At 37.7% G+C, this 25,024-nt stretch overlaps 2 protein-coding genes across 3 annotated transcripts; one reads left to right on the plus strand and one right to left on the minus strand.

Moving 5' to 3' along the window:
• Positions 1 to 1,137: 1,137 nt before the first annotated feature.
• LOC108270649 (cytochrome P450 7B1) lies at positions 1,138 to 9,424 on the minus strand. 2 transcript variants are annotated; one of them, XM_017477478.3, is made up of 6 exons: positions 9,002 to 9,424; positions 6,158 to 6,294; positions 2,950 to 3,588; positions 2,573 to 2,758; positions 2,215 to 2,393; positions 1,138 to 2,034 (listed from the first exon to the last, which is right to left on the minus strand). In XM_017477478.3, exons 1-6 carry the CDS (start codon positions 9,076 to 9,078, stop codon positions 1,723 to 1,725), a joined length of 1,530 nt encoding a protein of 509 aa, XP_017332967.1. In that variant the 5' UTR covers positions 9,079 to 9,424; the 3' UTR covers positions 1,138 to 1,722. The 2 variants fall into 2 exon arrangements, with proteins under 2 accessions (XP_017332967.1, XP_017332972.1); XM_017477483.3 differs by having other exon boundaries at positions 9,285 to 9,422.
• A 4,067-nt stretch (positions 9,425 to 13,491) lies between these two features.
• On the plus strand, positions 13,492 to 23,893 carry decr1 (2,4-dienoyl CoA reductase 1, mitochondrial). The gene is made up of 10 exons (XM_017477492.3): positions 13,492 to 13,750; positions 14,013 to 14,218; positions 15,212 to 15,269; positions 15,627 to 15,713; positions 15,869 to 16,016; positions 17,553 to 17,652; positions 22,457 to 22,529; positions 22,785 to 22,931; positions 23,205 to 23,267; positions 23,359 to 23,893. The coding sequence occupies exons 1-10, from the start codon at positions 13,685 to 13,687 to the stop codon at positions 23,416 to 23,418; spliced, it is 1,008 nt and encodes a 335-aa protein (XP_017332981.1). The 5' UTR covers positions 13,492 to 13,684; the 3' UTR covers positions 23,419 to 23,893.
• The last annotated feature ends 1,131 nt before the right edge of the window (positions 23,894 to 25,024 follow it).

The following is a 25,024-nucleotide window of genomic DNA, read 5'->3' on the forward strand; positions in this document are numbered from 1 at the left end:
AAAATAACAGGCTAAATAAACCTTTTTATTTATTTATTTAATTTTTTTACATTTTTATTTTAGAGTACATGGTTCGCCTCACAATGCCAGGGTTGTAGGCTCAATTCCCGCCGCTGCCCTGTGTGTACAGAGTTTGCATGTTCTCTGCGTACTCCGGTTTCCTCCCCCAGTCCATGCAAGACATGCATGGTAGGCTGATTGGCATGTCCAAAGAGTTAGTAGTGTATGATTGGGTGTGTGAATCTGTGTGATTGTACCCTGCAATGGATTGGCACCCCATCCAGGGTGTACCCAACCTTGTGCCCGATGCTCCCCGAGATAGGCTCCAGGTTCCCCGTGACCCTGAAGGATAAGTGGTATAGAAAATGGATAGCTGGATGGATATTTATATTTTTGCTTAGCTTTAGCTCAGCGTGAAGTGGCAGTTGGTTGTTACGATCGAAATGATGCATATGTGCAGACCTCCGATTTCTCCAACCAAGTTTCTACATAACAAGCGTTATTATTTGGACCAAAGAAGTCCAAGGTATGTGTTGTAGAGTCAACCTCGTTTTGACATCGAATATATGTTTTATTTGGGGCCTGCTCTCTCTGATGAGCTGACCAAACGGGGAATGTTGATTCAACATTGAAAACTGATGACTGATACTGACTTATAGAACTAAAAATAGACGTTGAATCAACGTCTATCTATATCTAGATCAGTGGTCTCAACACTCTAAACAAACCCCACTTCAGTGGGTCACTCATGTTTTCTTTCTTTCAGGCTCTTCTTGTACAAAGGTTTCTAAATAGCCCACCTCCCATACAGTCCTCAATTATGCGTAGCTCTTGAAATAGTTGTTTTGTACGCCTTCAGTCCACTCTCAGCCACTGTATTCTATAACTACTTCAGAGTGAACGTTAGCCTCACTGTGGCTTCCCTCACAAGTATCGGTCTTGTTTTTTTTTTTGCAGAACCTTCCATTTCCTCACACTTGATCCAACAGTGCTTACAACTGAGTTGTTTTAATATTTTTACAGGTGAAGGCCAATTATTATCCTTGTTAAGACAATAATTTCCATCTGGATCTTCCAGTGTGGTAGAAATATTACCTTCTAAAGACAAATATCAAGTTAAACTCACAGAGACACAGCTGAATCTAGAGTAATATGTTTATTCTCATCATGGCAGAAATTAATCTTGAGGAAATATACAAAATAAAATCATGATTGATTTCCTGATCCATACAATTAAATTGTATGTGTGACACGCTCATTTCAGGTGGATGTCAGAGAGCAGTAATGACTGATACTAATTTGTTATTTTAATAATTTAAGCCACAATATACTGTCAATCAATATTTCCATATTAATAATGTTGCCATAAAATATCTTTGACAGTTTCACAGAAAATTATTAAAATAACATTAATAATTGGCTGTAATTACACCTTATATTATAAATCTGTTTGTGTTTTTAGTGTAGCTATCTGGCTAGGCTTTTAAACTGAAACAGTAAAAGTGCATCAACACTGAAATGTCCAATGTAAAGTTAGGGCCCTGAAGCAGAGAACCACTGCTCTAGACAAAGCATTTCTGTCCTTGACTCAGCACCATCTAAGTTACTTTTGGAATTATGAAATGGATTATGAATTATGGATGAAAAGAATTATGAATTATAGAAATGGAAGAGTAATGATTGCCTTTACTGCCTTCAATATAGTTCATGACCTACCCACTTCTACAGCCCCTGTGTCTGCAGGCATTTTTTGACTCTGTATCTAAAGGAGATATGATTTGCAGGTGGCATTATGCCTAGTCCTGCTCGACTTTTCTCCATTGTTGCATGTTGCTGACCGGCAGTGAGCTGCATGTCACACATCAGCAGTGTGATGCAGAAAAATTGCTTTAGCTCGTTAAGTGCAAAGAATCGTCCAGGACACATGGTAGCCCCTGATCCAAATGGCATGTGGTAGTAACGAACCTTCTGATTTCCTTTGTAAAATTCTGTTTTCATCTTCCCATTCTCCACAAATCGGTCAAACTGGTACTGCTGCAGGATCACACACAGATCACCATGTAAAAATTTACAATCACATTCATTAAACTTCAGTTTTAGTATTTTACAAGCTTATTTGTATAGCTAGTTAGAATCAGAATAATATTCTCATAACTGTTCTCCTTTGCTGTTAGAACTGTCTCCACAGTTAAAGAGGCTTGCCTATATACTTACCTCTGGATCTGGGTAGATCTCAGGGTCCAAGTGTGTGCTCTGGGGGTAAAGAGTGACAATATCTCCTTTACGCACACAAACCGAGCAGTGGGGGTTCAGACGCAGACAGAAGTCCTCCTGAACTACCCGGATATTCATCGAGACAGACGAAAGACGGAGACTCTCATTTATAGCACTTTCTACAGCGGAGAAAGGAACCAAGACGAAAAAAAAAGAAACAGGTACAGAGGGGGAGAGACAGAATGCAAAAAAAAAAAAAAAAGTAAATGAGTTTGCAGTTTTGTGCAAAACCTTTCTGCATCATTTAGGTTTACCGTTTTAACAATTGTGTGTGTGGGAAAATGTGTGCGTTAGTTACCAAGGTAAATCAGTTTCTCAAGTTGCTCTCTAGTCATAGTCTCGGGCTCCTTTTCTCCAAACATGCCCATTATCTCATCTTGCACAACCGAAAATGCCTTTGGGCTGGAGAGGAGGTGGTACAGGCACCAGAAGCATGCTGGAACAGTGTTCCCCACTGATGCCCACAGAATTCCAAAGTGGTGAGCTGGAGAGGGAGAAAGTTTTGCAATTTTCTGAAACAATTTTTAAACCCAATTGTAAAACTAATGAGACCTAAATGCTGTCTGGGCTACTCATGTTTCTTTTAAACGTAACTACTTGATTTATCAAATTTTTTTGGTCACTTGAACAGTGTTTCCCTTATTATTCCACTTGAAGCATGACTATATATGTTACCTGCTTTGTCCAGGTCTTTGAGTGTGTCGTATTGATTGAAAAGTTCCGTACGTGCCTGTATGAACTCTGATGGATTGGTCCATTCTGCCATTCTATGAGGATGGAAAAACCTAATCAACTGCTCTCGAATAGATTTAATTCTTCCCAACAGAACAATGGGTATTCGGGCGATCAGCAGAGGAAACATTGCATCAAATCTCCTGAAGTTATCCAGCAGCACATCTATCCAACTTTCCCTGTGAAACTGTGTGTGAACATCCATGTTTGTCTGTGGAGGTCGTCCGTACAGTGTCAGAAATGTTGCCTCAAACATGACACGTTCACAAAACTCATATAGGTCCTCCTGCCGCCAATCGCACTCTCTTCCTACCACATTGCTGGACAGGAAGTCTTGTTTTAAGACCAGCTGTAAGTTTCCCGTCATTTTGAGAGTGAGAGAGTTGAGAGCACAGCCCTGAAGGAGCTGGAATGATCTCTGGATTTTGTCACTTAAGCCAGGGAACTTTCCAGTGTTTACAGCAGGGAAGCCAAAAGTTGTGGAAGCTGCTGCATCTGAAAACTTATGGAAATCCAGCTGCTTTCCCTGCTTAATGACAGCTGGGTACAGGAGCGGGTTCATCACAAATGTCATGTATTTACCTACAACAGGGACACATACAAACAACTTTTTAAATGTCATTTTCTTATATATTGACCAGCATTGTGATTCATAGAATATATTGTTGTATGTGAAAAAAAGAAAGTACAGGGTGTACACAACAATATATTTCACCAATTTCTATATACAAACAAATAATCTCAAGTGAAAACAGAAAAGCACAAGCAATTTCTATTTTATATATATATATATATATATATATATATATATATATATATATATATATATATATATATATATATATATATATATATATATATATATATTTTTTTTTCAATATAATTTTTTTTTTTTTATATACATTTTTTACAAAAAAAAGTAAACCAACATTCAGAAGCCAGGTGGGAAAAAATAAGTACACCCTTCAGCCAGGTGTTACTACTGAAATGCACAAGATTAGTTAATCATCAAGAAGCTATGCATAGACGAATACCCTCAAACATCAATGAACTCAAGTAATATATAGAACCATCTTTATCAACAATAACACGAACGAAATGGACTCTGTAGAAGTTTATCGGTCTCTCACATCATTTTGGAGAACTTTTTGCCCACTCTTCTTTACAATATTGCTTCAGTTCATTAATGTTTGAGGGTATTAGTTTATGCACAGCTTTCTTAAGAGCCTACCACAGCATCTCAATGGGGTTGAGGTCTGGACATTGCCTTGGCCATTTCAACGCTTTACTTTTTTTTCCCCTTCTTAGCCATTCAGCTGTCAATTTGCTGGTGTGCTTGGGATCATTGTCCTATTGCATGACCCCTTAAGCTTCAGCCCAGCTTAAGCTGCTTGCCTGACATTTTTCCTCTGGTATAAAGTGGGGTTCATCATTGTGTCAATGACTACACGTTTCTCATATCCTGTGGCTGCAAAGCAAGCACAAATCATCACCCCTCCATCACCACTGACAGTTGCTATGAGGTGTTTTGTGATACCCTGTGTTTGGTTTTATAATATAATATACAGTATCTCACAAAAGTACACCCCTCACATTTTTGTAAATATTTCATTATATCTTTTCATGTAACAACACTGAAGAAATGACACTTTGCCACAATGTAAAGTAGTGAGTTTACAGCTTGTGTAACAGTGTAAATTTGCTTTCCCCTCAAAATAACTCAACACACAGCCATTAATGTCTAAACCACTGGCAACAAAAGTGAGTATACCCCCAAGTAAAAATGTCCAAATTGGGCCCAATTAGCCATTTTCCCTCAACGGTTTCATGTGACTTGTTAGTGTTACAAGGTCTCAGGTGTGAATGGGGAGCAGGTGTGTTAAATTTGGTGTCATCACTCTCACACTCCCTCATACTGGTCACTGGAAGTTCAACATGGCACCTCATGGCAAATAACTCTCTGAGGATCTGAAAAAAAAGAATTGTTGCTCTACATACAGAAAACTAGTTCATGCTTTCATCTTCTCTAGGCTGATTGATTGATTGAAAATGATTTTAATAAATGTCACCTGAATTTCATGCAATTATTCATTTATTTTCTGAGCATTTTAGTAGAATTTTAGCATTTTAGGATTTCTTTTTTCTTAAAAAAAAAAAAAAACAAATTTTTTTTTTTTTTTTTTTTTTAAACACATCTTTGTGTGGAAATATTTAACACACAAATGTACTAACACACTTCCTTAACTAGACATGCTGGCGTGTTAAAAATTAACACAAGCTCTGTAATTTAACACATTTGTTTTGAGAGTGCAGGTACATTACTGGTCAAAGTCCAGTCCTTTTTACACATGACTATAGAAACTTTGTAGGACAATGAACTTTTTTTTTTCTTTAGAAATGAAAAGTTATTTTTTATGCTGATAAACTTGTTTAGAAGGCAACACAATACATTTGAATGGATTTAAATTGATGGTTGGTGTAAATTGTTATTTTTGTTTAAAGCTCTTTTTCACCCCCATTTAGTACTGCCCTTCAGAAGCTACATAAGATATTTACAAAAAGATCAAATAATAAAAATTTACACCGACAATCCTGTTCAAAAAAGTTTACACCCCCTGGCTGCATCATGTTGCCTTCTTGAGCACCTTTTGTAATACAGTAGCTGTGTACAAGGCCCTCACAAACGATCAATCTCAACATCATATAGCCACTGCTGGAGAGGGGGTCAAATATGCAGAAAATGCTGGAAAGCCAAAGACTGTGCAGGACCTGAACAATTTTTCTGAAGAACAGTGTGCAGCAGTGGGCCAGACGGACAGGTAATTTTTTTTTTTTTTTTTTTTTTTTTAAACACGTGTGACCCGTTATCATTGTTCTCTATGAACACGAAGGTGGAAATTGGAAAAACAACTTTTTTTCCCCACGAGGAGAAAGCTAAATGATAACTATATAATAATGAATCTTTCTACTCAAAATATATGATGAAATCGAATGACAGTAATCACTCAACAAATTAAACAATTGCAAAAACATCATAACCAGTAGACTGGACTAAGGTAAAACTATTTTTTAACTTAAGTATACCCTATCTATGTATTCATGTATGAATGTTTGTATTTATTTTTTAAATTGTACTATTTGGTTGTTGTACCTGCAATCAAGACAGTGAAGACATCTCCATGACACTTCTGTAGTTGTTGTAGGAACTGAGAGGAATCGTTCCTGAATTCCAGAGCTTTCCCCAGAAATGGAATCCATCCTTTTATCAGCGGAGGCTCTCCCTCCCGCCTTTAAAAAACACACATGCACCAGGGATCTTTAAGATGCACTTGAGAAAATTTGTGAAGTGCATCTTAAGGTATTTATATGTTGTATTCATTAATGTTTAACTATTTATAATAACATTGACTTAATTTATTGTTTTGCAATATTTTCATAAAAATTGTGATTGTACTGAGGACACTAAAGGCACCTTATATTGATAATGACCCATACACACACACAAACACAGAAAGGATGTGTCAATCTCCTACACACTTTTTATTACTATTTCAACACGTATTAAAATTCTCAATAAATGAGTTAAAAAAAAAGATTTCACATGAGTGACCAACACAACATGTGCTAAATTACTGTCCAGTCAACCGACATCATCGAGTGTGTCATCACTGCATCCTGGATTACATCCACTATGTACTGGATGTTGTAACCCTAAACCTAACCATAACCAAAACCTTAGCTGAGTTACTTAGCAACATACTTAACACAATTTCCCAGTTAAAGGCACATGACGTCAACGGACATAACGCGACGCCGCAAGATTTAGCAGAATACCCAGAGTCAACGACAATAAATATCTTCAGTTTACTGTTTGTCAGTTGTTACCTTTTATGCCCAATATCAAGTAATAGCAGAAAAAAGTGTGCGACCTCCAAGTCCAGTAAGGCAGGGTAGCATTTTATATTAAATGCAGTGAAGATCAAACTTTACAAAACAGAGCTTTTTTGTGTTGATTTTGATTTATGTTTGATGGCCCATTTTAAGCTTTATGGCAGAAGCAGTCAGGTTTTCATTTAATATCTGTTGATATTTGATAGAGCCCATGATGCCATGTATCCTAACAAAATGTTCAGGTCCTCTGGCAGTAAATCAGCCCCAAAATATTAAAGTTCCACCACCATATTTAACCGTGAACATGCGGTACTTTTCCATATGGCTACCTCTCAGTGTTCACCAAAAACCACCTCTGATGTTTATTGCCAAAAAGCTCTATTTTGACTTAATCTGACCATAGAACCTGATCCTATTTGAAGTTCCATTAGTGTCTGGCAAACTGAAGACTCTCGAGTTTGTTTTTGGATGAGAGTAAACACTTTTTTTTAAATATATAAACTCTTCCAAACAACTTGTGGTGATGTAGCTGACTTCGGATAGTAGTTTTGGAGACTTTCTGATCCCAAGGCACAACTAACTTCTGCAATTCTCCAGCTGTGATCCTTAGAGATTTTTTGGCGACTCGAACCATCCTCTTCACAGTGCGTTGAGAGAATATAGACACATGTCCAATTCCAGGTTGATTCATAACATTTCCAGTTGACTGGAACTTCTTATTTATTGCCCTGATGGTGGAAATGGCCATTTTTAATGCTTTTGTTATATTCTTATAGCCACTTCCCATTTAGCAAAGTTTTGCCGCACATCACAGCTATATTCCTTGGTCTTACCACTTGTCATGGGAATTGGCCTGTGTGTTACTCATATTTATACCCCTGAGAAACAGGAAGTCATGGTTGAACAATTTCCTGTTCCCAGTCACCTAAGTGTACTTGTCATGTATATCAGAGAAGGAACTTTGAACTACAGTTCCCAGCAGCCACTGCACCTCACTGCATCACAGTCACATGACCACCTGCACCTGAATCATGTCATGTTAATGAGCACCTATGTGTATATAGCCACAGTTTGCACTGCACTCTTTAGCTTATGTTTGTCTTTCTTTGCCATTGTCTCGGTTGCTGTGTTTATGGTCTTTGTCTTTTGCCACAAGTTCTATAGCTACTGTTTTGTTTGTATTTATATTAAAGCTAATCTGCACTTGCATCTATCTCTGCCTCCAGCCAGGACAGTATTATAATTATATAGTATAATTTTTTAATCATCAATTTGAATATACTCCAAATATATCCATGAGCACAGAGTATTTGTGATTTTTTATAATAATATTAATTATTATTAATAACAATAAAATAATAATAATAATAATAATAATAATAATAAGTCTATTTTTTGGAGGTAAAATTATTAGATGGTTTCAGTCCTGATTCAGGATCTGTACACCACTCGTGCAGCTCTCCTACACTGCACCCAGATGATGCCCCCTGACTAGCTAACATGCTGTCTTGATTGTTTTATATTCTGTCACACTGTTCTTCTGTTGGCCTATTTTACAATTATGACTTGATATCTGTTCAGCACTACTTAAAATAAATGTTTAAATAGCATTTGTTTCTGTACTGTGATTTATTTTTATGCTAATAACTTGTGTTAAAAATTGGTTCAACCATCAACGAGCTGGTGTGTTATGATGTTATGATGTGTTGTGGGCTGTGGCGGTTCGCTCAGGACAGAAAGACCAGGGCTACTTTTTGGTCCCAGTTCATCCCTGATTATTGCTATTAATGCTAAATAACGTATGCTGAAAATTAATAATGGATGTTAAAAACACTGAAATGAGGGCCCCATTCATATATTTCACCTAGGGCCTACAAATCACTAAATCCACCCCTGGTTGCAGCCCTAACAACTAACCAACACTATTTTTACTAAGACAGAGTGAAGTATGTTCAATGAACTTTTTGATCAGAAAAAAAAACCCACACACACCCCAACAACAACAACAATAATAATAATAATAATAACCTGCATAAATACCCATGTATGTGGGGAGGAAATAATGTTCAGTTCAAACGTTACACAATGTTTGAGGAATTCTCACCGTCTCCTGCTGAACAGCAAAAGGAGCAAGATCAGGGAAATTATGCCCAAAGGTACCGTCAGTAAAATCTCCAGCATAGCCACAGTTTTCCAGTAACTTTAACAAACAGACACGAGACCTGAAGTCAGACTAAAATGAATTTGGTCAGTTATCCCCTCTCTGGCGGATTTAACGACGAACAATATCCAAATATCGACTTATCTGATTCCAGCTCTCTTCTCTTGTCATGTAGCGATGGGTCGTTCACGAACGATTCACTCATTTGAACGAATCTTTTATATACCTCGGGAAGCAGAACGTGTCCAACTTTCAACTCCTCCCCGACTGCAAGCGGCAACTCTCACCGATCGGTTACATCTATAGACATATAGATAGATAGAGGCCGCATTGGCTACTTGTCCCGTTGCAGCAATACGTCAACGCGTCCGCCATATTGGTCCGGGCAGGACTGCTCTACAAACACATACAAGTAAACGGGGGAGCTGCGGTTTTTCTGGATAAAAAGCACCGTTTACATTTCTCAGCTGATTTACGTGGAGTACAAATAAAGTATTGTGAAAACTCACGCTTGTCAAGCATATATTTGGCTTATTTTTCCTAGACGTCTCTAATGTTATATAATTTAATATACATAAAATGTGCCTCAAGTTTTTCTTCCATTGTGGAAACGACTTTTCGGACACATTCTGCTTCCCATAGTGACCCGCAAAGTGTTTGCTTTCTTTATACAATTGCAGCTGAAGTGGATTAGATTTTTACCTGTCTGAATTTGACCTGTAGAAACCAGAAACACTTTTCACTGGATAGGTTAATACAGTGCCTGTATGTACAAGAAGAAAATTCAACATACCCCTGTATTATTTAAATACCAATAAAGTGGGGTCTATATATATGTTTTATCAGTTTTATTTTGATAAACATGACACATGTTGTCAGGTATTGAATTTGGAGCTCAGTCATACCTGATTGTCATCCCATTGATTGAAAACACCTGACTCTAATTTCACTTTCAAAGTAACTGCTAATCCTAGCAGTTCGCATACTATTGGATCATTTTCCTCAATAAATAAATGACCAAGTATAATATTTCTGTCTCATTTGTTTAACTGGGTTCTCTTTATATACTTTTAGTACTTTAGTACTAGTATAAGTTTTAGGTCATATTTATGCATATAAATAGACAATTCTAAAGGGTTCACAAACTTTCAAGCACCACTGTAACATTAAGATGACATGAAAAGGGTTTTTACTGTTATAAAAAAAAACGGTTTTGTGAGCGGAACTGAATGTGTCAGAATAAACATGACAGCACGTCATCGTTGTCGACGGTGAGTCTGGCCAATCGTGAAACAGCTGTGTCGTCATCAGTGCTCGTGCAGACGCTCTGGAGAAGCTGCGCTGGCTGAGGGAGCCGGCTGCTCTTGTATCGATATCGCGTTACTTTGATGCCATACGTCACAGTGACGTGGCGCCGTCTCAAGGCGGACACCGATTGGTCTGCACAGAAATTAGTTAATAATTCCCAACCTTCCTTACAACCTTCCTTAGTTAGATTTTATTTTTACTGTTACAGTTACACTACGCATTTATGGTCTAAAAAGAAAATATCAAAACAAACAAACAAAAAACTCCCCTCAAGATCCTCAAGAAACATTTAACAATGAACCAATGAGACTGACACTAAAGAAAAAGGATGCAATTTATTTTCAGAAAATATTGATTGAACATGTATTTTACTTGTATTAGAGTTATTGATTGTAGATAAGGAGCAAAGTACCAGTCATGTGACAAATGAACAAACTACTTCCAATCTTCACATTGCTAATATCAGGGCAGTGCATGCGCACAGAATGCCACTAGAAGATACGGCACAGATCACATGGTCTGTGAAACAGAAGGATATTTCCATCCATCCATTTTCTATACTTATTATCCTACTGGGTCACAGTGGAACCTGGAGCCTATACCAGGGGGCTCCTATCCCACAAGGAACCATTCATACACTACAGACACTTTGGACATCAATCAGCCATGTATATCTTTGGACTGCTGGAGGAAACCGGAAACTCTGCACACAGAGGGCCATGGCAGGAATTGAACCCCCAACACTGGAGGTGTGAGGCTAACGTGATAAACACTAAGCCACCGTGCGCCCAGATGGATATTTACATTTACATTTACATTACACTTAGCAGACGCTTTTATCCAAAGCGACTTACAAATGAGAAAAATACAAGCAAAGCGATATATCAAGCAGAGAACAATACAAGTAGTGCTACCATACAAGATCCATTAACTGAGTTCCAGAAGAAGCAAAGAGTAGAGGTGTAAGTGCAATTATTATTATTATTATTATTATTATTATTATTATTATTATTATTATTATTATTATTATTATTATATTTCTATAACTGAATACTATATGTCTAGTTCACCCCACCGATTTGTTAATAAACAACAACAAAAAAAAAAAGAATTCTAAGAAGAAAACTAATTATTAAGGGATAATCCATGGATAGGTGTGCATTACACGATTTTAATTCACGATGTGGAGGAAAAGAACCACCCAAGACGAAGTGGTATTAAAATGGTGTAACGCACACCTAGCCATGAATTATCCCATTTATACCATTTCCACTTGCCACATTGATAAGTTAGCTGTCATTGACCAAATTTGACTGAAATTGTTAAAATAATGGTACATTTTTCTGTTAGTTATTTTATATAGGATTCATATTTATATTTATATTTAACATTTAAAGTAATTGTTCACCCAAAAATGTCAATTCTGTCACCAATTACTCACGTCATTTGTTCATCTTGAACGAAATGAAGCCATTTTTAATGGAACCTGGGAGACTTCTGTCTCTCCATTTACAGTGCAAGTAACTAAAACTTTCAAGCTCCAAAAAGTTCATACAGGCATTGTAATAGTAATCCAGAAGCTAGTATTGTTCCATTTAGCAGAAATAACTTCTTGTAGACATTTTGCATAATTGTCCACCAGGCTTGCCGGAATTTTTTGATCACTCTTCCATGCAATATTCTTTCAGTTGCAAGATGTTTGAGGGTTTTCTTGCATATACTGCCTGATTCAAATCCCCCTACAACATTTCAATTGGATTCAAATCCGGGCTTTGACAGATGACCTCATATTATCATCAAGCACTCTTTGATATGATGCAGAATTCAATCATAATTCTGATTTAATCAATGAATGCAAGCTGTCCAGTCCCTGAGGCAGCGTAGCAACCCCAAACCATAATATTTCCACCACAGTGCTTCACAGTTGGTATGAGGTGCTTCTCCTAAAAAGCTGTCTTTCTTCTGCACCAAACATGTCTGCTGTTACTGTGGCCAAACAACTCTATTTTTGATTCATCTGTCCAGAGCACATTATTCCAAAAGGCCTGGTCTTTGACTATATGCTCATTGGCAAACTGTAGTCTTGCAAAGGCTTTTTCATGGCATGCCTTCCATACAGGTCAAATTTTTGCAATCTCTTTCTGATTGTAGAAGCATGCACTTTGACACCAACAGTTGCAAGACTTACTAGCAGATCCTGTGATGAAATTTTGGGGTTCTTGGAGACTTCTTTTTGCATCAGAAGGTCTGTTTTTGGGCTGAATTTGCTAGAACTGCCAGTCCTGGACAAATCTGCAGTCATTTGAAATCTGTGCCATTTGTAGATGATTGTGCTTACAGTGGAATGATGTATTTCAAAGAATTTGGATATCTTTTAAAATCCCTTGCCAAACTCATAGGCATCCACAACCTTTTTCCTGAAAGTGGCATGATGACACCACACACCTCAATAACAAAGGGAACACCAGACACTAGATATGAGAGGGGTATAAATAAGACAGGTTCCACCTGCACTCCCTAAGCAGGTTCTAATCACTGGCACCCAATCTTGGACACGTGATTCTAATTTTATGGATTTGAAGGTGTGATTAATGCAGGGGTGTACTTACTTTTTCCATATGACTGATCTGTTTTTTGTTAATTTAAATTGTGAAATTTATGACAAAATGGCAATTTTATGTGTCATTTGATAGAGTGCATCAACTTTATTAATAGGCACGATTTCAAAGAGGATCAAATGTTTGCTTGTCCAAATATGTAAAATAATTAAATAAATAAATGAAATTAAAAAAGCCAACAATTACCATGGGGTGTACTTATTTTTCACACAACTGTAGATAAATAGATAGATAGATAGATAGATAGATAGATAGAGATACAGAAAGTCAGACAGACAGACATTTTTCATTATGCAAGTGTCGAATGGGGACTCTTATTTAGTTGGGGACGGATTATTTACTTCCTTAATTTGAGCGTTGCTTACTTCACGAACCACCACCAGTGTTTTATTGCGTGAACATGCTGCAAAGTTTGCGCATATTTTTAAATAAAATAAATAAATTAATAATAAAAAAAAAATATATATATATACATATATTCTACAATGAATATTATGTTCAATAATAGTGGTGCTTATAATGTATTTTTAAAATTGTGATCCACTTCAAAGTTTTTATCACCCAGTCTTTATGGGAAATAATATAAATGGGGTTAGATTGAGTTTAGGTTTTGCGCAGGGTCGTAAAGACTCTTTTTGTATTATGTCTGGTTTCACTAGCTTACCTGTTATTATATTTGAAGTTGGTTAGGTTGGACAACATGGTGCTGTGGTCGAGGTTAACCTGCTCATATAAATCTCTACGGACATGCTCATTTAATGCACGGGTAAGAAGAGTGTTCTTAGAGCTTGTTTGTTTATTTATTTGAAACTTCGTAAGTATATAAGCTTGATATTGATAATGTTAGAATTTCATTTACCATGGAATCATGATACTGAATAGTTAAGAAAACACATTTAATGTCTAGATTTTATATTAAAATGAGTATAAACATTTATAACAACAAACTGGCACGGCCAGTAAAGTAGGTGAAAGGTCATGTTTCTTTTGCTTGACTTGGCTGTGGCATTTTACATTGTTCCTAACAGTTCTTTGGAACTGGGACGAAGGCTTTATGGCAGAAGAGCCCCTCTTTATCCCAGGCAGCATTCTTCCCTCTATCTGAAGGAGTGATGCTTCCAGCTGGGACATTTAAAAACAAAGTGGCCTTCATCACAGGAGGAGGTACAGGTCTGGGTAAAGGCATGACCACTGCTCTATCTGCCCTCGGGGCAGAGTGTGTCATAGCTAGCAGGTCAGTCGTACACTTATTCACACTTTTATTCACATTCTCTGTAAAGATACACTATGTTTTAGCCTCTCAGGAAGTCTAATAGGCTGACTTGGCTCCTCTTTAGTGCTGATTATCTGAAAATGCAGCTGTCAAGGTGTTCTGCAGAAGTGTTGTCCCTCAGTGATGATGAAGAAGAAGCAACATTTGTCACACAAACATTTCAGCACAGTGAAATTATTTTCTCCTGTTGTTAGGAAGCTTGTTAGGAAGTTGGGCTTAGAGCACAGGGTCAGCCATGATACAGTGTCCCTGGAGCAGAGAATGTCTTGAGAGAAAGACCTTGCTCAAAGGCAGCTTGGCAATGTTGGGGCTTGAACCCCGACCTTCTGATCAGTAACCCAGAGCTTTATCTGTTGTGCCACCCCTGCCCTGCAAAATATAAATAAATAAATAAATAAATAAATAACATCTACAATTACATCTACAGGGCATACCTCTGGACATTTGCTTTCTAGTAATTTAGTGTATTAATTTTTTTTTTATACGAGTTTATGAATTATATTTTTCTTGTAGGGGGTGGTGTGTAATATGGGTAACACAAACATATCTTTAAAACCCTTCAAAAACATTTATACAATACATAACATAAATCACAATATATAGGTTTGATAACAAACTGCCAGGAAAACAGCAATGTTGCTTTAAAATAAACGTGGGAAAACTGAGTCTAACGATAATTTTATTAAACATTTACAAAAAATAAATGTACCATAAAGGAGAGGGGAGAATCTGTACAACAGGTTTTTAAGATTCAGTAAAGAATTTTAACATCATTTGCCTCTATTCAGTGTGTGATTCTATTGATTGTATTATACAATACTGGCATCTCATAGAAGTATTGTAAATTTGCTGCCAAGCCCTATTAATTTTCCATTGTCTTTTGATCAAATTAAAGTAATCTTGTCAAGCATTCTGGATGAATTATTGACTTAATGAAACTTTTTCTTGATGCAGAAAACTGGATGTTCTGAAACAAACTGCTGAGGAAATCTCACAACAGACTGGTAATAAGGTAATGACCGAAGCTTAATGCAGTACATTCACAAATTGGCCTCTGTGTTATATACATTTATTGCTAATTTCTTTTTTTTTATTATTATTTCAATATTTTTTCTTGTATAATAACTTGCTCAGTGGTTTTCAGAACTGATTAGGAGTGGGTACTTGCCTTTCCAGGATTCATATCTCATCTCATCAATCCTATATGACATGCATTAAAAAGCAGGCATTGATTCAGTGCAATAAAATCTGACTTATTTAATACATTTTGCCTTGTTGCTGCTGTACTGTAAATACTAAGATCAGTGCTTCAGTTTGAATCACTGAATCTTTACATCCGTAATGCTGAGCAATGTGGTGCATGTTGCAGGTTCATGCTGTGCAGTGTGATGTGAGGGACCCGGCCTCTGTAAAGGCTGCTGTAGACCATCTGGTCACCGACGTTGGGCTTCCTGATGTACGTAGGTACAGTTCGCAACTGCCTGGAAATCAATATTGTGCTACAGATCCTTGAGCTGAAATTGTTTTGAGGCAAAAATGTGAATAATGTGTCGCATTGACCATGTTGAGTCTTGAAATCGCATGAACCAATGTGTGCTCTTTCATACTCAGGTGGTGATCAACAACGCTGCAGGAAATTTCATTTCTCCTTCTGAAAAGCTCTCGGCCAATGCATGGAGAACTATAACAGACATAGTTCTGAATGGCACAGCTTACATCACGCTGGACATTGGGAAACGTCTCATCAAAGCTGAGAAAGGTTGGAATTATCAAATGAAGATAATTTAGCTGTTATTAAACTTTATAGTGTATGCAGTTTAGTATGCTTACTCACAGTTTATAATTTGCTCTTGACATTATTAGTAACTCAGAACTTAGTCCATAACTTTCTGAAATATTATGGCATTTTGATAAATGCTAAAGCGTTGACCGCAATATCCAACCACAAGATGGCAGTAAATAATCAGGTTGCGGTGTTGCACTCTCACAAACTTGTGCTTGTTAAATGCAGTTCAAGATATCTGAGAATTATATAAATTTATGGAATTTAACAAATAATGTTGTGAGATTTAAAGTACCTCATACAAGGTTTTCAACTTTTTAAAGCCAGAGACCCTTCACAGTGGCAAGACAATTTATAGACCCCTTTATGATCACAGCAAAGATGCATTTTATGGTTATAATTGAGCTATATAAATGCTAGACGCCTTAGCTAAATATTTACCAAAAGTAAGAAATAAAACAATTCATTAAATTAAATAGTTACATTTAATGTTTTGGAATGCTCATGAAACAAATTAGTTCATTTACTTTATAGCAGCAATAAACAGTTGTTCCCTCAACAGCCTCCTGAAATGTATAATACAAAAAGAAAAAAAAATGCAGCTTGGCATGTTACTGAAAACTTGCAGAAAGCAGCTTAAAGAAGTCCTCTTCCCTTGGTGGAAAAGTTAAAGGGACAGCTTTATCTCTGTTACAAGGCACTGACACTAGAGACTCAATTTAAACAATTATTAAATGATAAATTAATGGGAAAAACAGAAATGGCAGAAAACAAATGGTATGGAAGGCAGTGAGGGGAGCAGTCAAGAAGGATTGTTTTAATTACCTAGAAATTGCAATGAAAGAGACTCATACATGACGTGTGTGTAAAATCAACAGCTTTCTGGCCAATGCACACCAGTTTCTACTCAGTCCTGCTCCATAAGTGATTCTTCTCTTCCACATTAGGGCTATGTGTTATCAAGAATACTAATGTGTATATGTACAGCATGTAATTTGGGGAATGCAGACAGTCAAAATTGGGCCAGCTATAAGTATATTCACTTAAATTTGAATAAGCAGCATGTTTGTGTTTATTCATATGTTGGTTAGTGAGAATCACTTTCATAACTACAGGCCAGCACAATCATATAATTTCTGATATTTTATTAGATTTCTCTTGTGTTGATTGAAGTGCTGGTTAAAATGGAAGTGTATCAGTTCTGTCACACCCTTTTGTGATTATTTTGACCTTTTCTTTTCCTTGAATTACAGAATATGCAATTTCTTTATTAGAAATAATTGCTAGTCTCTGTTGTGATCTGCCACTCATATTTTGTTTGTTGGTTAGTGTTTGAATACTGGAAATTGTTAGGAAAAAGAAAATCTTCCCGTGACTCATACTGTAGATTTGATTTGTTGGTTTTGATCCAATCCATTAAAAAAAAAAAAAAGTAGTATTCCTTGTCTGTATCAGCACAACTTGCTTGCTTGGTTTTTTGAGCCAGAGTTAATTTGTAAATGGTGTTTTCAGGTGCCGCTTTTTTGGCCATCACCACCATCTATGCTGAGAGTGGATCTGGATTTGTTGTGCCCAGTGCATCTGCTAAAGCAGGAGTGGAAGCACTGTTCAAGTAGGTAAACCAGCTAAAGTAAAGGTTATGTCTGTTTACAATACTTTCATGAACAACCAAATAATATATTGACAATATAAGAAATATATTATTTCTTTTAATTTAAATCTTTCAATTTGCCTTGTGATGGAAGACAAAAGGATGGCTGTACATGAACAGAAGTAAAATATAAAAACAGTGTGTTGATGTGTGGAGGTTTCCACAGAAATTTGTTGGTTTAAAAAAAAACAACAACAAAAAAGTGCTTCTGAACCCCCTTCACCATCACAGAGCATATATGGCCAGATTGAGACTTTATAATAGCATAGTCTATGTCACTGAAATTATCCTTACTGGCTCTGTCATTCAGTACAATTTTTGTCTATACCAAGCCCACTTTGTGATGGAAATAGGTCTAACTGTGCTAAATGCCTGTCCTATTTCCTATGTTTTGACACTAAATATGCAGCAACGAAAGTTTACTGTCCTCTGTTACCTAAACCATAAGGACTCTTGCTGTTTACGTAGCTTATTTATTGTTCCCACATGTTATCACTGTACAGAAAGTCGTTAGTAATCAGTCCTTTTATTGTGGTGCTGTGTAGGTGCTGATAGTGAGAGCTGCTATTTTTAGCTGTGTAACTCAGTATGTGTGAAAAGAGAGCACTGTCTCAGGATAAAAGTCAAAGACTCAAAGTTCTCTTGACAATCTTTATTGCAGAATCGATGGTCCAGCAAAATTAGGCTTGCCTAGTTTCCTTGTTACCTGTGCACTGCCCATTCAGTTATAAATGAAAATACGAAACACAGTTTGAGTGCTAGTATAGTATTGAATGCTGTCAAATAAAGTACATCTTTATATGGGTGCCCTTATTGGTAGTGTTGTAGAGAAGTGTGAAGTCCTGTGGAAGATTTTCCAAGCTGTTAGTCCAGCAGACAAATTGCAGCACGTTCAGAGAGTGTGAGTAGTTATTTTGATAGGTGTCACTAGTGTTGTATTGGCCAGACTGTGGTCAATATATACCTTTGAACTTTTGAGAATGTAAACACCTGTGAGCATAGGAACTAGATTATTTATACTTTATGACTTTATGACATACATCACTGAACTTGGATGTTTCATGTCATGTCAGGAGAAAAGCTGTGTCAAACTTAATTTTTTAACCTGATCAGTCAAGATTAGGATTCAATTTGCAGAATGCGTTTACTTGGGAATAATCTAACCAATGTCCATTTCCTGATTTGGTATATTTTTAAGTGAAGTGCCACATTGTCGCACTAAATATATGTTTATTAGCATTATCAGGCATGGTAAATTTGTAGTTTTTAAATGGGAAATTCAAATTGGATTGAGGAAGAAGGTGATTGAAATACATCAGTCTGGGAAGGGTTACAAAGCTATTTCAAAGGCTCTGGTTCTCCAAAGAACCACAGTGAGAACCATTATCTCCAAATGGAAAAACTCGGCACAGTAGTGAACCTTCCCAGAAGTGGCTGACCTTCCAAAATTCCACCAGGAGCACAGCAATTACTCATCCCAGAAGGACCTACAGGCCTCTATAAATAAAGGTCAAATAAAGGTCACTGTTCATGACTCCACTATCAGAAAGATACTGAGAAAAAATGGTATTCATGGAAGAGTGGTGAGGTGTAAACCACTGCTAACCCAGAAGAACAATAAGGTTCATCTGAATTTTGCTGAAACACACCTTGATGATCCTCAAACCTTTTGGGAAAATGTTCTGTGGGTTGATGAGTTGAAAGTGGAACTGTTTGGAAGATAGAGGTCCCGTTACATTTGGAGTAAACCAAACACAGAATTCCACAAAAAGATCATCATACCTAAGCATGGTGGTGGAGGTGTGATGGTGTGGGGATGCTTTGCTGCTTCAGGGCCTGGGCAATTTGCAGTAATTGAGGGAAACATGATTTCTGCTCTCTACCTGAAAATCCTAAAGGATAATATCCGGTCTTCAGTCCGTAAGTTGAAACTCATGCACAACTGGATTATATAGCAAGACAGTGATCCTAAGCTTAGGAGTAAGTCCACCACCTTGAAAACCCTCCAGTGTGGCTGAACCAAAGCAGTTCTGCAAAGAACAGTGGGCCAAAATTTCACCACAGATCTGTGAAAGTCTGATCTCCAGTTAACAGAAGTGTTTGGTTGCAGTTATTGCTGCTAAAGGTGGCACAGCCAGATTTTAGGTTTAAAGGGGCAATTAGTTTTTCACATGAGTGATGGGTATTGAATTACTTTTTTTGCTTCAATAAGAAATAAATATCTAAAAACTATATTGTGTGTTAACTCGCATTGCCTTTGTTTGCTTGCCTATGTTGTATTTCGTTTGAAGATCTAAAACTATTTAGTATAAGATATACACAAAAACAGAAGAAATCAGGGTGGGGCATATACTTTTTTTTACAGCACTGTGTTTGGAATATACACACTGAGGGCAATTTAGGGTTTTTCCCCCAGGGATAGTATCATGGTCTGACCCCACACAGCCCTCCATTGACTACCTTATCATAATTAAATGGTCCTCTTCACTCTTATTCTGAATTCTGTGCATGTGTTGATGTTTTGATGGCTGTGGCACTTCAACCTGTGTGTACTGGGGGTGGAGCATACATCACAGTGATTAATGGGGATCTTAATGATTGCATCTGTTCTTTCTGCCTGGCATTTCTTATAGATTTAGGCTAGATTTAGTATTGCAATTGAAAGATTTGGAATCATGTGTGCAGTGTCCAAAATGTACAGAAAACATCAGTAGTAACACAATTCAATGCCATCTTTCTGCTTATAGCATCAAATGAGAATGTATTGCACGTCTGGTATGCTTATGTGTTACTTTAAATTATCATTTGATAGATAGATGGCACACTTCATTGGTCAGTGAGGGAAATTGTTTTGCTGCAGCAGTACAATAAACAACAGCAGTTACAAGGACAGAGACAAAGCACACAAATTACAGTACCCATACTTAGTAAACTAATTAATTAAGAATAAAATGAGATGCTAGGTAGTGACAAAAGTAAGTAAAGTGGTTGTAGTGCAGGAGATGATCATAAGGTGACTGTTATTAGAATGTGTCCATAAGAAAAATAATTAATAATAATGAATACAGTGCGGTGGAATGTTGGGGGAAAAGGTGCTATTGCACAGCTAACACAGAGTGGTTGAGTTGTACAGTTTGATAGTGGTGGGTTTGAAGGACCTCCTGTATTGCTCTGTGCTGCACCGTGGCTGGACCAGTCTGGAGCTGAAGGTGCTCTGCTGTATGTTTAGTTGTTCATGGAGGGTGGGAGTGAGAGACTTTGTTCATGGTGAGCATCAGTTTAGCCAGCATCCTGATTTCAGTGAGTCCAGATTGGTCCCAATGACCTGTCCATCTTTCTCTGTCAGTTTGTTTAGTCTGCTGTCATCTCCTGCTTTGATGCCACTGCCCCAGCATATGGCTGCATACAAGATGATGCCCGCTACAACAGACTGGTAGAGCATGCATAGCATCCTGTTGAACAAGCAGGATGTTTTCCAGAGTGTGGATACTTCAGCCTTTTTTCAGGCTCATGATGAAGAGTCACTATAGTACTTCACAGGGCTGACAGCTGGAGTCCCAGTGTTGAAACGGTTGAAGAACTGGTTCAGCTCATTGGCCCAATCTGTACTTCCCTCAGTTTGCTCATTGCTATTCTTGAAGCTATTGATCAGTTTAATACCATTCTACTCATCCCTGTTATTATTCTGCTGCAGATTAATTTCTAGTTTGTTTTTGTAGGAATCCTTGCATTCCCTTATCTTCACTTTCAATTCTCTCTGGACCTGTCTCATGTCATCCTTATCCCTTGCTCTAAAAGCTCTCTTCTTTTTTAGATGTTCCTTCAGCTGACTGGTTATACAGGGTTTATTGTTTTGGAAACCAGTGAACTTCTCTAGTGGGAATGATGTTTTCAAAACAGAAATGGATGTAGTCTGTGACACAGTTAGGCATTCCGTTAATGTCCTTCCCATGTAGATCACAGAGTACATCCCATTCTGTGGTCTCAAACAGCTATGCAGAGTCTCTACTGCTTCAGGAGTTTATTTCCTAACTGTTTGTTTGAGTGGTGGATGTTGATGGACAGTTGGTGTGTAGCTGCTGGGCATGAGCAGGACCAGAATGTGGTCTGATCTGCTGAGTGGGGGAATAGCAGTAGGAGATAGAAATGCATACCAATCGTTTGCATACAGTAAGACAAGTGTCTCGTTCTCTCTGGTTGAACATTTGACAAACTGGTGAAAAGTAGGAAGAGTTGAGGATAGAGAGACATGTTTGAAACCACCACAGATGGACAGAAAAGCATTAGGCTGTTGTGTCTACTGTCTAGCAGTGACACCGTGGATTATGTATTGTTGATATGCTTGCACTGCATAGGACCATTGCATATCAGCCCTGATATCACCTAACAGAATGACACCTAGGAGAAATTGTCAGACGTAAAACTGGACACTTTAGTGATCTTTATAAAAATATTTCCCCTGGTATATTTCTAAGGCACTACCCTGCCATTTCTTTAGAACCTATCAAGCATGCTGTGGATTGGATTCTAAGAAAACAGCTTAAACAAATGGATCAGTTTACCTTGGCCTGACCCCCCAAAGCAGCCTGATACAATTTGTTTTCCCCACCAACCTGTCTCTATTGCCTTTATGGTCTATTGGAAAAGCGAATGGTATCCTGGAGATAATGGCTGTCTATCTCTCTGTGTGAGTATGCGCGTGTGCATGTTTGTTTGAATCAGAGCCACTGAAGATTATTCAAGCCGATTCCCTTTTCATCCACAGGTCTCTGGCAGCAGAGTGGGGAAGATATGGCATGAGGTTCAACGTTATTCAGCCAGGGCCAATCAAAACCAAGGTACTGTGTTGGAGTATGATTATATGAAATTGTGTATTTGCAAGATGAGGCATTATTCACACCCTGATGGAAACTGTGTGATGCAGATTCACAGATTCTTGATGGTCTTGCTGACCATTTGTGCCCCTTAGGTTCTGTATTGCTATTTTATAAAGCAGAGTTGTATAGCTCTTGCCATCAGCCAGCTTGATGGCAAGTCTTGATGGCCATCAGTGTGGCATTTTATATTAACATTTTCTTCTATGAATTCTGAAGGGTGCTTTCAGCCGCTTGGACCCCACAGGCATGTTTGAGAAGTCAATGATTGAGAGGATACCAGTGGGTCGGCTTGGTACTCCAGGGGAGATTGCCAATCTGGCTGCCTACCTCTGCAGCGACTATGCCAGCTGGGTGTCGGGTGCGGTGAGTGTGCTCTGACCTTGTGGGAAAGTACTGCTGTCTCTTCAGACTGCAGCCCACCTAATAGCTTCCCTCAGGACTTCTCCCCTTTCAGTTATAGTGTGAGTGAGCCAAATACATAGTAATACCTTCTCTTGTGCCCTCTGACAGGAAGCGCACAAAGGTTGTGGGAGGCAGAAAAAGGAGTTCTCTTTAAGTAGACTACATTGTAGTTGCCAACTGCATAGTCCTGAAGGTCATTCTTGACCCTGTATCTTATTTATGGATTTCTTGTAGATCATCAGAATGGATGGTGGTGAATATGTGTCTATGGCTGGGGAATTCAATTCACTGAGCAAGGTAAGGTTTTTAGGAGATTTTTTTTATTTATTTCTCAAGTGTTGCCATCATGTTTTAGATTTTTGTTTATTTATTTATTTTTACATGACAGGTCACACAAGAGCAGTGGGCTATGATGGAGGCCATGATCAGAAGCACAAAGGGCTCTTAATGACTGAGGGCTGTTGGCGGATGACCCACTTAACATCTAACACCACTGGGATCCATAAAATCCAACAAGATGGTCAGCAACTTCTTAAACTTAGAATTCTCACATGATGCTAAAGCTATAATAGGATCAAGGAGCAACATGGAACGACCATTTATGAACAAAATATGGTGGAAATAAAGAAAAGATGTGTGCAGAAAAGCATGTGAAGGAAACATCCTGAATGTTTTTTCAAACCGTAGAGCCTTTTTCCAAGACTGGCATTTCATCATAGATTAATGTAATTCATATTCTTTTATATTTAATTCTGTATTACGTGTTCTAGCATTTAAGGGATGGTTAAAACAAATGTACTCCCTTGAAGTTGTACATAAATGTGCTATTCCCATAATAAGTAAATACATGTATTAAAAAACCTAATGCAGTTTTTACTAGTTGTTGTATTTTACAAAAGAAATAAATGAGAAAAAAACCCTGATTCTTAAATTGAGTTCCAGTCACTGGAAAACAGCTGTTCCATTCATAATATTCAGTTGAATATTGCAGCCTATGAATATTAGGACTTAGTAATGCTACAGTATATGGTACTACAAATGACATGCTCTGTTGCCCACATAGCTCGTCAGTACAAGTTCATTATCTGTAGAAAGGCAGTGAAAGTCATGTTCCTGAAAGAGATTCCTTTTTGTATCATTATGTTGTGGTTCATTTTATAGATGCACAGAGAAACTATAAGCTATTGCTTCTTTCTTTTGAATCCCTTAGATCTGCTTCTTGTGTAGAGAAAACTTAAAAATAAAACTAGCACAAGGTATATATATATATATAATATATATATATTTCCCTCTGTGAATTCACAATTACAATTTTCTTGTAGCTTCATGATAATAGAGAATTGTTGACACTGTCTGATTACTTAGAACACACAAGAAACAGGGTTAGTGGAGGACCATTAAATGCAACAAAACACATGCCTTTCTTAGGTAATTAATCTCTGACTGGATCTGTTAAATAAATGCATTGCTGAGAGAGAGAGGGGTCTTGTTAATGCTGTGTTAAGTATCTTTCACAATGTATTTCAACTGGTTTTCAGAATACCTTAGAATGCATGCTCATAATCACCTCATGTTAATACCCCAAGGTTGAACTTTTAGTATCTGTGCACTGTCATAGATGTGGTGTTTCTTTTGATAGGAAGGAGCACAATTCTTGCAGCAAGTATTCAAGATAAGATATGGCTGTACCTTTCACAACTTTAAGAGGCAGCAGCTCAATTATCAGATAAGATCATCCATCCACTTTCTATACCGCTTATCTTACAGGGTCGCAGAGAACCTGGAGCCTATCCCAGGGAGCATCGGGCAGAAGATGGGGTACATCTTGGCGGGGTGCCAATCCATTGCAGGGCACAATCATATCCACATTCACACACCTATTCATACTCTATGGATACTTTGGACATGCCAATCAGCCTACCATGCAGGTCTTTGGACTGGGGGAGGAAACCAGAGTACCCACAGGAAACCCCCGCAGCATGGGGAGAACATGCAAACACTACGCACACACACAGGGCAGCAGTGTGAGGTGTCGTGTGAACGTGCTAAACCAC

Source organism: Ictalurus punctatus, chromosome 1 (assembly GCF_001660625.3).
Source record: "Ictalurus punctatus breed USDA103 chromosome 1, Coco_2.0, whole genome shotgun sequence".
Taxonomy (NCBI): Eukaryota; Metazoa; Chordata; class Actinopteri; order Siluriformes; family Ictaluridae; genus Ictalurus; species Ictalurus punctatus.